Source organism: Coccinella septempunctata, chromosome 6 (genome assembly GCF_907165205.1).
Source record: "Coccinella septempunctata chromosome 6, icCocSept1.1, whole genome shotgun sequence".
NCBI lineage: Eukaryota > Metazoa > Arthropoda > Insecta > Coleoptera > Coccinellidae > Coccinella > Coccinella septempunctata.
The window spans coordinates 25,530,339-25,543,729 of NC_058194.1; the positions used below are offsets into that span (position 1 = coordinate 25,530,339).

A 13,391-nucleotide genomic window follows, 5' to 3' on the forward strand; every position below is an offset into this window, starting at 1 on the left:
CAAATGAGGTATCACTTACTCCATCTTAATATGCCTACCGAAAAAATATGTAGGAACATGAAACAGGAAAAATTTAATGAAAGCTGAAAAAAATATTATTGTAGCTCAGTCTAAAGCTGAATAACAAGCAAGAAAGTATTTTACCATATCCATCAATTATTATACATACTTAATATGTCGTCTTATTGTGATGAAACAAAAACTTTTTGAACATGAAAGGTTTGTAAAGTAGATATCTGAAAGTTTGATTCGTTATTGAATCCAAACGACTTGTTTTTTGTTACCTATTCCCCTCAAATGACATTATTTTCCGATAACAATATTCGACCACAACGCATTGCCTCGTTATGGAAGTGTTAAGGTATCAATAATTGAGGGGTTGAAATCCATCACAATAATGTTTCATGTCGAAAAGGACAGAATTCATTTATAAAATGAGGTGTACATTTACCGTTTATGGCTTATTGCTAAGCAACAATTCGTTTTATCGCATATTTAGTCCGACTCTCATATCGTGATGATATGTGTGAGGGTTCAGAAACGAAACGTTAAAAAAAACTGATCGATACTAATTAGTAGGTTTGAACATGGAGTTTCTGTTACTGTTACTTTGGATGACTTCATCTTGTTGGACACAAGATGTTCAAAAAATTAACATCTGTGAGTAAAACTTAAAAGAATGTTTCGTCCAATTACTATTTTTATCGAGTACCTATTCTCCTAGATTAACCAGCAGAAAAATCTTAGAACTGATGAATATACGGTTGTATCAAATTCATTCTAATTTAAACAATTTTGGTTACATTTTCGAAAAGAAAAGTGTGTTAAGTATATGAAGATTTGTGTGAGAAGGACAGAAAAATTTGTTTTTCATGCACCATTGAATGAGTATTAACCGGAAAATGAAATAAACTTTCAATTAATTTCATTTATCTTTTTTGTTTCTCAACCTTCAATATGCTTCGAATGAATCACAATTCTACATAATCTATTTTCTATTAATAATAGAGAATAAATGTGATGTTTGTAGTATAGGTACATTGAATACTCTGATGTCTAGTTCGATTTGAAGCTTAATTTTTGTTGAAAAAGCTCGATCAGCTGTGTTTGATAAAAGAATATACTTGCCTTACACCAAAATCTTTCGTCAAACTGCTATTTGAAGGTACAAAAAAGAAAGAAAGTGGTAAAAATATGAAGTCAATTCGTTGGTTCTTCTCGAACAACAGTTTTGTCCTATTTACCTAATAAAATAGCTTATTTCGCTTTCAGGTATTCCGTTTCAGAAATCTCAATATTCATTATCTGCTTTAAAATAGTTTAGATTTTAAAACAGAATAGTTCTAACTATTTCAAAATGCCCGGATATGTTGAATCTCTTATGATGTGAAAATTGATGCTTGAGCTCACAAATGATCTTTAGGTTGAGTCCATCTATAGTTACGCTTTCTTTCTGCTTTTGTGGAGACAAATTTATAGAAAACTAGGGAAATAATTTAACAAATCAGTAATACAAGAAGAAGAATATTCAATCTCGTAATTATACTAATAGTCCAGTTCTCATCATCAATAACCTGAGCATTAATTGTTGTAATTCATTATTAGTGTGACTGAATCTACTTTTCGAAATTACAGGTACACATACTCGAGAAGTTATAATAGGAATAAAATATGAAATTAGGGATGGATATAATGTTCAAAAGGAGATACATTAATTTTCTTCTATGAAAAGACTTTGTCTTATTTTTAATCTCGATTTGAGAGAATTTATAAGTATCATTACGACTCTATCATAACTCCTAGTTCTTCCTTGTATCAACATTTGCGGTGAATCAATACACATTTTCATGATAAATGATTTCGGTTTGACATTTTACGTTTGCGTTAGGAAATGATTGATGAGTTTGTCGCGATTGTGTAGATACTAACGGATAGTCTGAAAATCATTTGTCGTGATAATTGTAGTCCGCACTCTATTCAGTAGATTCCATTGAAAAGGGAACATTTTTTTAAATTTGAACTGGACCTTCGTTTTTTCACCCTTCGCTGTGACCCCATCCCTTTCCAAATTGGTTTAGGGAAGCTAGGTCATACTATTTCTTATGAGGACTTTTTATGAGATATAACAGAAATCAGAACGAAATATTTTATATCGAGAAAAGAAAATTCAATTATTCATCCAGAAATATATGGCATGACCAAGTTCTAAATTGAAATAAGACATGATAAAATAAATTTTGGCAACTTTTTTTTTGCAGCATTTCGAACAAAACATATATTTTTTATTCTGTTCCAATAAAGATACATGCAGAATCGACTGTAAGGATTTCTATAGACTAAAACCAAGTTACTAAGTTGCCTAAAATGAAAAAAATACTGAAGAAAATTGAATGCATTTGTCCTTTGAGATTTTTGGGTCATCCAGACTTGATCACAGCATTGTTTAAAATTTTTAGTGTTCGTGAACGAGAAAGGAAATATTATTGCTGATAAAGGGGTTGAAATAGCACTTGCCTATATAAAAAATAGTGCTAAACTTGGAGTAGAGGTAGATTTGACCTCGATATCCAGCAATAGGACGGATGCTATTGAATTACTAGAGCTATGTGAGTAAATTGTTTATTGGTGTGACGTATTTTTTGTAAAAAGACAATTTTGACCACCTTAGTTTTACGTTGTGATATGGTTTTTAATTTGCAGTGTGCAAAACGTACGACGATATGATTAAAGATTCGAAACCTCCCCACTTAGTACTAGACACAACAAAAACAGGTTTATCATCAGAAACGGTAAAATCAGTATCAGCAGCTCTTGGTCTACCAACCATTACTGCTTCATACGGCCAAGAAAGAGATCTGATCAAGTGGAGGAATATCGATGAGGAAGAACAGAAATATTTAATCCAGATCAACCCTCCCACAGATATAATTCCACAAATAATCAGGGATATTGTCGAAAGGCAGAATATTACGAATGCCGCTATTATGTACGATTCTTATTTTGGTGAGAAAAGTGAATCATTAATTTGAATGATTAAATTTATTCATTACACATATGTTTTTTCGAAGTATTCACATCACAATTTTCTTTAGAGTAGACGTCAGAAGATAATGTTTTTTTAGTTTGAAATTCAAACCTTTTTTGCTATTTTTCAGTAATGGGTCATAAATATAAAACTTTGCTACAAAATATTGCAACTCGAAATATTATCACCGCCATCGACAAAAACAAGATAGATATTCAAATACAGAAACTGTCGAGAATGGATCTTGTGAACTTCTTCGTACTTGGTAGTTTAGACACGATAAGGGATGTTTTAACAGAGGCTTCGAAAAATTCCCTCCTCAGAAAAACGTATGCTTGGCATGTTATTACTGCTGATGAGGGAAATATAACATGCGACTGCAGGGAAGGGAGAGTTCTCTTCATCAGACCAATACCAGAGCCGACTTTCGAGAAAAGAATGACTGAGATCAAAGAAATCTATCATTTTGATATGGCTCCTATGATAACAGCCATCTTTTATTTCGACTTAGCCTTGAAATCTTTTCTGACAATAGGGTAAGTTGTTTTACCTACCGCTTTACCTATCATATCAAAAATAAAACTAAAAAAACTAAATCTACATACAAAACAAAGAATGTTGTGGCTGAATGAGATAAGAACACCCAATAATAGTTAAATATTTTGATAACAAGATGAAATATTAATTTGATGATTTCAGATCAATGCTTCGAAAAGGACAATGGCCAGAAAGCATGAAGGAATACATATCATGTGATGATTTTAATGGTACAAATACACCCAAACGTGCAGATTTAGATTTATTAACTGCTTTCAGGAAGGTAAGTTCTTAAAAATGGCTTGATTGAAAGAATGTTACTCGGTTATCAAAAAATTTGGTTTCCTTTTTCTCAGGATTAAACCCTTTGAACTTTTTTTTCTTCTTCTAGCGTTCAAGCACTTTGAATGAAATAATAAGTACATATAAGTTTCACTATGCGCTTTTTTTCTTTTTTTTGTATGTACATCCTCTTTTTCTGGATTTTTTGAGGAGATGAATGAAATTTCAACAATTTCTCATGGTTTATTCGGAAGTTGCAATGAATCCTTCAGAATTTTCTATAAAATATTGTTTTTCCGGTTGAAAATTGATAACTTGGGTCAAGCGTTGCGATATCTTCCATTTCTTCATGATTTTTACAGGAACATACCGAATCTCCAGGCTATGGTCCCTTCGTGATAATTTCTAATGGAAGAAGTTCGATACAGTTCCTAATGGAGTTATTTGTTGCGACTTTCAGAGAGAATAAGATGGAGAGCTTGGAATCTATTGGAACATGGGATGCTGGATTCGACAGCAACCTAACCCTGTCAAAACCTGAAATGATGGATAATTTCACATCGGCTCAAATTTACAGAGTAGTTGTAGTAGAAGTAAGAAAGTAGATAATAGGTTTGAATTTATTAGATTTTTTGTGGCTTATTGAAAAAACCTTTTGAACTGATACACCAGTGATAAAAGTTTATATATCAAGTTCATTTTTACTAGGCCATTAGGCGAAAGTGAATGTAGTTTGAAGTGTGTACGTCAACTTTCTCCAGCTTATTTTGCAATAGTTGCAAAATGGCGAATGAACGAGTCACTGAATTTGTCACTAGATTGAAATTGAAATCTCCTGGTAATTCTGTTACCGTAACTATTTTATGAAAATAAAAACATTTTTTCTCAAAAATATGTATATTGAATATGAGAATCCCCCTTTGGGAGATTTGACTAATATCAGTTTTTGTCAAATATCTTCTGAACAGATATCGATTGAAATCTTTTTGAGAAGGACTTGTTGCATAGATATCATTAGAAACGAAAAAGGTGCTTTTGTAAATCTTAAATTGACTACGTCGATTAATGCCAAATATTTTATATATTTGGTTTGGTCTAGAAGGTATGGTAGATTCAATAAAATATGGTGAACCATTTTAATATTAACGTTAATGATCTTCAGTTAGTAAAAATTGGCTCGATTCGAAGCCAATACACTAAATTTATCATCAATCATGCGTTGTTTGTTCAATTTCGTAATTATTATACCATTTACTATTCAGTTATAGGTAGTAAAGTTATCTTTCGTTTATTGTGGTCAGTTTCAACAATGGATTATGGATTTGACAGTTATAAACAAATAAAAGATTCATCCACACATTCATTATGCATATAAATAACTGTCGGATATTTCACAGCAAAAACCCTTCATTTTCAAAGACCCAAATCATCCCAAAGGCTACAACGGTTACTGCATGGAGATGATGGACATGATAGCCCAACTACTTGGTTTCGATTACGTGGTACAAATGGCCTCAGGTAATGCTTTCGGCCAAATGGACGACCAAGGAAAATGGAACGGCTTGGTGAAAGACATAATGGAGAAAAAAGCTGACATCGGCTTGGGTTCGATTTCCATAATGGCAGAAAGAGAAAGCGTCATCGACTTTACTGTACCTTACTACGACCTTGTAGGCTACTCCATCATGATGAAATCCTCATATGTACCACCGTCGCTCTTCAAATTTCTCAGCGTCTTGGAGGACGAAGTTTGGATCTGTATCCTGGCGGCTTATTTCATAACGAGGTTATTATTTTCTTTGAGAGCTCTTCCAATTAGTTTAATTCATTTAAATGGATACATGCTGCCATCTTCACCTGAGAGTTAGGAAAGTGTAATGATTTATCTGAAGGACCAATGTCGATGGCTCTTGTATATGACAATAAAGAACAGTTTTCTCTCTGTAATGACTTGGTACTTGTTGTTTATTATTAATTCAATGTTCACCTCTTTTCAGTGTTCTGTTATGGATATTCGATAGATACAGCCCTTACAGTTACCAGAATAACATGGAGAAATATAAGGATGACGAAGAAAAACGCATATTCAGTTTGAGGGAAAGTTTATGGTTTTGTATGACGTCGTTGACCCCTCAAGGAGGGGGGGAAGCTCCCAAAAACCTATCAGGTCGTTTGGTGGCTGCAACTTGGTGGCTCTTTGGCTTCATAATTATCGCATCATACACCGCAAATCTGGCAGCCTTCCTGACTGTTTCCAGACTGGAAACACCTATAGAATCTCTGGACGATCTTGCTAAGCAGTATAAGGTCAATTATGCGCCGGTCAATGGATCCGCAACCATGATTTATTTCAAAAGGATGGCCGCAATCGAGGAAAAATTTTATGAGTGAGCTTCATAATTTTACCAATCCATAATTTTTTGAAATTTTCCTATAATATCGTTCTGTACATCATATTATGTTTCATGCAAAATTTTGCATTGAATTCTATCGTCAGAATTTATGGTCAAAAATTGATAAGAATGTGAGAATTTCATTGGTGTTTCTTTGCAGAATATGGAAGGACATGAGCTTAAATGACAGCTTGAGCGAAATAGAAAGGTCCAAACTAGCTGTTTGGGATTATCCAGTCAGTGATAGGTACACCAAGATTTGGCAAGCGATGCAAGAAACTGGTTTTCCATCCTCCCTTGATGAGGCTATAGCTAAAGTGAGGTTGTCGAAGTCAGCAACTGATGGTTTTGCCTTCATCGGGGATGCTACGGATGTGAAATACTTCCAGTTGATAACATGCGATTTGGTGTCTGTTGGTGAAGAATTTTCGAGAAAGCCTTACGCTCTGGCATTGCAGCAAGGTTCGCCACTGAAGGAGAAACTGAATACAGCGTAAGGCAAATTTTGACCGGAATATAAAAGCATTCAGCACATGCATTTTTGTGCAGATATACACAACTGGTTTTCAAATTCTACTTTATCATTGCTGAAGAATTAGTATTTTCCGAATTATCCATAGGTAATTAGTATCAATTTCCAGGATTTTACAGTTGGTAAACCAAAGAAAACTAGAGGAACTTCGATTGAAGTGGTGGGATAACAACCCTGAGGCACAAAAATGTCCAAAACCGGAGGATCCTTCAGACGGAATCAGTGTTGCCAATATTGGAGGAGTATTCATTGTAATTTTGGTCGGTATTGGTCTAGCGATTGTGATTTTATGTATTGAATATTATTTTTATACCAAACATAAGCACGGTAAAGTTGAATTGATTAGGGGAATACCAAGGTCTCCTAGACAGGGGTTGGAAGTAATAGATAGAAGTCGAATGACATTAGGAAATAGGATGAACATGCCAATTGAGGAAAACCATATGTATCCACCCGGTAAATGAATCAAAAATCTTCGTTGACTAAAGGAGAATTTGAAATATTTTCCGTAGACATAAAGTTCAAGTCAGTGTGCATATGTATATTATTTGATTTGATAATTTACAATCTTTCTCTCAGTACTAACTTTTTGAAATCTATAGTATAGTAGTAATATTGTTGCATCACTACTTCTTGTGTGAACCAGAACACTAACGAGAAAACATTGAACTGAAATACTTGAATTTTATAAAAAAAATAAAATTTGAAGGGGGCATTAAGAAATCATTGAAACTTTTCTATCAAGGTAAAACACACTGCTCAACAGTTGATAGGGAAAACGAATTTACAGTTGTTTTTTGGAGGGATGAAACCCTTCATTCTTTCATTCTTTTCTGAAAAAAAAAACAATAAGAATACCAAATAAACATCCTCTGTTATCTGAACAAAATAAACATCGTGAAATGAATTGATGGAAAGAGCATTGTATGTTGTTCCTGTTAATCTTTATAGAACACGTAAGAAAGAAAGTGGACGAATGAAGAACATTAAATATTTTTTTATTTGAGGGTCTTTTTAATTTGGTGGAAAATAAAAGCCTTGTACAATTTATATATGTGATTTTATTCAAAGCTCCTCCTTTCTCCCAACACTCTTCATAAATATGATATCAATTCTGCGTCTCATTTGGCACATAATTATATTCATGATAACATCTTTTATCTCCTATTTCCATCTCTATAATCATAATTTTGTTTCTAACATTGAAATATATAACATTCATTCTATTTCTCGACTGTATTTGTCTTATCTTTGGTACATAGCACCTTACAGTTTATGCTCAATTTTAAAAATGTTCAATACATTAAAAAAGCTACAATTAATGATATCCCTATGGTAAATCGATAGAATCATCAATAATTCGATATAATAAAATATTAGGTTTCCTGAATTCTAACAGACATATCTATACATCAAAAATTCTCCCCACAGTCTTAAATTTATAACATTTAGCTCTTTAACACACTGAGATATGTCTAAATATCTTTCAACAATTAATTTTTTCGATCAATGGAAGTTGCGGTACAGTTTGACGGAACTGTTGGTCAAAAATTTTTCCATAAATTCAATATTGATGTTTGGATTTTATATTTCTTGAGTATTTGAATTTTGCGACTGATGTATCCCATGATAGAGGTGTCTAGATTCGTTATTTCAGTCCAATCTCGGTTTATAACCACGTTTTTGCCTAAGTGATTGGTCGTATGGAAGCAAGTGACTATAATGGTTTTACTCCCTAAGGGGCGATCCATTATAAGTATAATTTAAGCGACAATGAAGTGCCCCAATCGAAAATAGTGAAGGGAAGAGATTAGAGTAAAATTATTCACTCGAATGTTCTTTTTCCTAGAAGGAACAATTGGACCAGCTGATTCATGTGAGTATCATGAGAATACTCGTTTAGTCAACTATCACCAAGGTGAGATAACGAATCGACGCTAAAGTGTTTTTTACTCACTTATTTAGTCTGAAGAGAAGTTTCTTGAACTTCTTAATTAATATTTAGATAATAAATGTTTGTATTACAAAATTCTCTTGCTTACCAAACCGTACATTATGATAAGCTTCAAAGGTAATGTCAAGTAGGCTTTGAAATTTTGACAGTTGAGCCTTCGTATTGGAATTTCATAGACTATTTTCGGAGTTCCTTCAAAAAGCTTCCTCAGAGGGTTATTCTTCCATACAACGACAAAAAAGTGATTTTTCTAGAATAATGCAGGCAATACATGTATTGATGTGCAAATATCTTCCAGAAAAGTCCATATGTTATCGACTGGTTTAATTCTTCAACCACAAGACTTTTGAAAAACTCATTTGCGCAGAGATAAGTATAATAAATGGAAGTAGGAAATTGAAACATATATTTAGTCGCAATTCATCGAAGCCTGAAGAGGAAGAGTCCAACTTGGATCATCATCTTATTCCATATCATAAGATCAGTTCAACAGCGCATATGCCTGCCTAAAATTAAAGTCGCATTTCGAGGAATCCCTATGTATATTTAGTTTTAATTGATTAATTTGTACCCATCCTTTTCCACATCATATATCACTATCGAAAGCGAAAATTTACATGTAGCATATTTGTTAAACATTCTTCTTTTATCACCAGTATGTCAAGTATATTAATACGTTGGTCAGAATGATTGGACATGTTCGTCGACATTCTTTCTCATGTCCAAGATGGAGGAGGTCGAACGCCGACGGGGGAACGTCATATCGAGGAATCGAAGACGGCCATGGACGAGGAGATGTCTGCGTCAGATTGACAGCACTCCAGAAATTCGTCTAAAGTAACAACGCCATCTTTGTTCTTGTCCATTTTCTGAAACGAAGCAAGATACAAATATTTTCATCATATTCAATACTTTATCTTTAAGGTTTTATCCAAAAGTTTATTATGTCAGGTCTTCGAAATAATAGTACTTCAAACAATACGAGCTTTAACATTGTTTCATCAGAAACTGTGAGAATTAAAGCTACTAGACTTCAGAATAAAAAATCGATAAAAGTTTACTTCGTGGATGTGTGATTGAGTGAATCTGTCAGCAATAAAAGTTACTTCAGTAGGTTTGGAGATTAATCCCGTAATTTCCGCTTCATAAATGGCAACGTAGAGAGCTCTTCCTAGGAAACATAAAATTGGATGTTATCTACATTGTCCCTCTTCACCAGTTCCGCCATCAATAAATTATATAGAAACTAGGCTCGTTACTGCTGCAGCTAACGACTTTCGCCTGGAAACAGTTTTTAAAAATATGACACAGCTATCATTGTCCTATTTATGTGCTGGCAAGAATGGGCCACGTAATACGAAGATGAGACATTCCAGATTTAATGGGTGTCCGTAAAGAAGGGAGAAAAATTCTTAATTCATATTTATGGGACGTGAGAGATATCACTAAAAAAGGACCGTAATGACGGTATTAACGATGCCAATGAAAAAATTGGAAAAGGAATAATGTTCTACATAACGTTTGCGGTTAAGGTCTGTTGAAACTCGCCATTCTTCGAGGAAAATGATTTTTTCTCAAAAATTGAAGACATATTGTGTTCAAATATTTTCAAGCGACTGTAAGTCCCAGGAAAATCATCGTAGATCTGAATGTGATGAATATTCCGAAAGAGCAACTCTTTTAGTTATAAACCTGAAAATTTCATCTAGATCATCTAGTCCACTTTCGATACGCGTATCTCCCTGATAAATCATCCTAGATCTGAGTGTGATACATATTCTAAAGAGCAACTCTTCTATTGATTAATATAAAAAATTTGATGGGTAAAACTATAAAGTCTTGACAGTTTCTTAACTTCGACACTCGTATCTCCCAGAAAAATCATGGTAGATCTCAACATAATACATATTCCAAAAAAGCATCCTCTTGTAGAAGTAAATATTCGAAAAAATATTCCCCTCAAGTTCCCAAAAGGTCAATAAACGGAATTTCTATTTGGTATAGTTTGGAAGATACTGGTGAGCATCGAATTTGTCATCCCCCTGTATATTTACTCTCAAAATGCAGAAAACATGAACAGATGATCATATAAAAATGAGAATTACGAGAAAGAGAAATATTCATTCGTTATAGATAAGTATAAGTTGCAAAATGGCGCATGCACTGGCCCCAAACAATAATTCTACCAAACCAAAGTTAAATGACTCATCATTAGAGATAGATATCAGATACATTATAGAAAATGAAAAACTCACGACTGAAAAAGAAACAAAATATTGAAACCATTAAGTCAATTTCGTCAATTACAAGCAAGATTTGAAAAATTCTTTGAGCCTTCATGTAAAATCCTGGCTTTAATAAATAATGACACCACCCACTAGGGCGGATGGGCATGTAAATCTGAATTTAACGAGGTTGTAACCGCGAGAGGGCACTCCAATGAGATGAAGGATCTAATTTCGATGGCATTACAAGATTAATGATTTCCACCTACCTGGAATATCCTATCGACTTTCTCTTTCACGGTATTATCGTCGACGCTTGGCTCTGACACTTTTCCCATCAAATCGTAGACGGCATTGACGATGTCCGTCATTTCTTCCCTTGTGATGAAGCCATCGCCGTTGATGTCGTACAATGTGAAGGCCCAACGCAACTTTTCCTCCAAAGAACCCCTCGAAAGAATTGATAGGTTTTGTACAAAATCCTGAAACAGAATTTGTAGACCATTAATTGTGACAATAATAATCAGCAATGAATGTAGTGGTACTATTTACGATGAAAATTTATAGGTAATTGAATTATACAGGGTGCCAGTAAATAAATGCGAAGGACTTAGGGAGATGATTCCTGGATGAAAATGAGTAGGGGTAGTTCCCATAATTTTTTTTGGAAATCGACCTCCCTTCCAAGATACACCCTTTGGAAGGCGATGACGAGTTGACAGTTTTTAATTTCTTTACGGGTTCTTAAAAACACTGGGTCATTTTCTCCAGAATTGAATGGGAAACCATAAGAGAATTTTATTTTTCGAAAATCTATCTCACGAAAACAATTTTTGAATTAAAATCATGAGGAGTTGTTATTTTCAGCAACTAATAATGAAGTTATGAGATCTAAAAAAATTTTTTGAGTAACATCTACTTAGTGCTTCATATTATGTATAGTTTTATGACTTAGCGTTTTTTACGTTTAATTATGGGAATTACCCCTGCTTATTTTTTCAGGAATCATCTCCCTAAGTCCTTCGAATTTGTTTATAGACACCCTGTATATACCTCCTCCAAGTTTGATCAAGATTGTGATGAGCCAATTTTTTATCCAGAAAGAAAACAATAAAACTGCTCTGTACTGTGTATTGTCTCCTTCAGCAATTCTGGTAATTTAAATATGATCTCGATTCTTCTTCTAATGAATCTCCTAAATTTATCTAAAAAAGTTCTAAGCAGTTCGATCAAAGTTTCAAAGGACGACTCCAATGTACAAAACCAAAATCCTGGTAAGTCCGCCAGAAAGCCTTCAAACAGATATCAGCCTGGAGAATGAAACTCTAGAACAGGTCGAGCAGTTCAAAGACTTGGGAAGCTTCATAAATACTAGGGCTAACCTAGAGCTAAACGTCAGAGTGTTTCAAAATCACGACCTTAATCTGAAGAAAAATACAGCTGTTTACAAAGCAGTGGTCCTCCCAACGCTTCTTTACGGAAGCGAAAGCTGGACGCCCTACAGGCGACATATTAAACAGCTTAAACAAACGCAACAACGTCATCTAAGATAGATAATGCACATCAGATGGTTCCACAAAGTTTCGAATGCAGAAGTCTTGCAACGCGCGAGTTGTACAACAATTGAGATTCAAGTAACGAGGGCCCGACTCAGATGGAGCGGCTACATTCTGAGGATGCAAGACACAAGACTCCCAAAAATAGCTCTATTTGGCGAATTCACTGAGGGAACCCGGAAACCAGGAGGCCAGTATAAGCGGTTTGAGGATATACTACATCAATCCCTAAAATCAGTTAATGCCAATCATAACTGGGAACAACTAGCATTTGACAGGTCACAGTAGAGGTCTTTAGTACACAGTTATAATGGAGACTCGAGAAGGATACAGCGGCGGCCAGATCTGGTTGGTGACTCTCCATGCCCGAAATGTGGTAGGATCTGTAGGTCACGGTTGGGTCTCTACAGTCACAGGAGAGCACACAGTCGCAATTAGCCCTGAAAAATTATAAGTCTGTTCGCACTTTTTTTCTTTTTCTTTTTGTTTTCTCCCTTTTTGTAGATTCATTTCCGGCAACGGGATTCAGCAATGAATGAATGAATGGTGTGGAATCCCGAAAGTCATACAGCTATTTTCCTCAGGAAAAAGCAATAAACATGATAATCGGTAATGTAGGTACGTATCTGAATCTAGACAATGTGAAAGATATCCACACCGCTGCGATCCAAAATCTCCCCTAGCTGGAAAGTCCATCGGAAAAGCGGGAAACTTCGAAACAAAAAGGCGGTTTCCGATATCCACCCCGATCCCCGCGAATGCCCTAAAGTTACAACCGAACAACTTCCTCCGAGATCAAAAGGATAATGGAGAAAACCAAACAATTTCAATAGTTTTCTCACATTCTGCCATATGCGGTCCCTTCCAGAAACTTCATGCTGGAGACC

At 34.6% G+C, this 13,391-nt stretch overlaps 2 protein-coding genes across 7 annotated transcripts in view; one reads left to right on the top strand and one right to left on the bottom strand.

The window, feature by feature from the left end:
* The first annotated feature begins 2,449 nt into the window (after window positions 1-2,449).
* On the top strand, window positions 2,450-7,279 carry LOC123315000 (ionotropic receptor 25a-like). Its single transcript, XM_044900510.1, has 9 exons — window positions 2,450-2,606; window positions 2,701-3,003; window positions 3,156-3,561; window positions 3,725-3,845; window positions 4,207-4,437; window positions 5,242-5,630; window positions 5,842-6,231; window positions 6,398-6,730; window positions 6,879-7,279. Exons 2-9 carry the CDS (start codon window positions 2,721-2,723, stop codon window positions 7,231-7,233), a joined length of 2,508 nt encoding a protein of 835 aa, XP_044756445.1. The 5' UTR covers window positions 2,450-2,606; window positions 2,701-2,720; the 3' UTR covers window positions 7,234-7,279.
* Window positions 7,280-8,957: 1,678 nt separating this feature from the next.
* Window positions 8,958-13,391, bottom strand: part of LOC123315509 (Kv channel-interacting protein 1) — a 143,775-nt gene continuing 139,341 nt past the window's right edge. For all 6 annotated transcript variants that reach the window (XM_044901228.1, XM_044901226.1, XM_044901225.1 and 3 more), the window contains 2 exons: window positions 11,218-11,430; window positions 8,958-9,592 (listed from right to left, as the gene is read on the bottom strand). In XM_044901228.1, the coding sequence (XP_044757163.1) occupies window positions 9,482-9,592; window positions 11,218-11,430 (324 nt within the window). In that variant the 3' untranslated portion in view covers window positions 8,958-9,481. The remainder of the gene's footprint in view (window positions 9,593-11,217; window positions 11,431-13,391) is intronic.

Excerpts from the sequence above, each read along its gene's own strand:
- LOC123315000 (XM_044900510.1), top strand. The coding sequence starts at position 2,721 with ATGATTAAAGATTCGAAACCTCCCCACTTAGTACTAGACACAACAAAA. Across the intron at positions 3,004-3,155 it reads TATGTACGATTCTTATTTTG|TAATGGGTCATAAATATAAA; the intron begins GTGAGAAAAGTG and ends GCTATTTTTCAG. Across the intron at positions 3,562-3,724 it reads AAATCTTTTCTGACAATAGG|ATCAATGCTTCGAAAAGGAC; the intron begins GTAAGTTGTTTT and ends TGATGATTTCAG.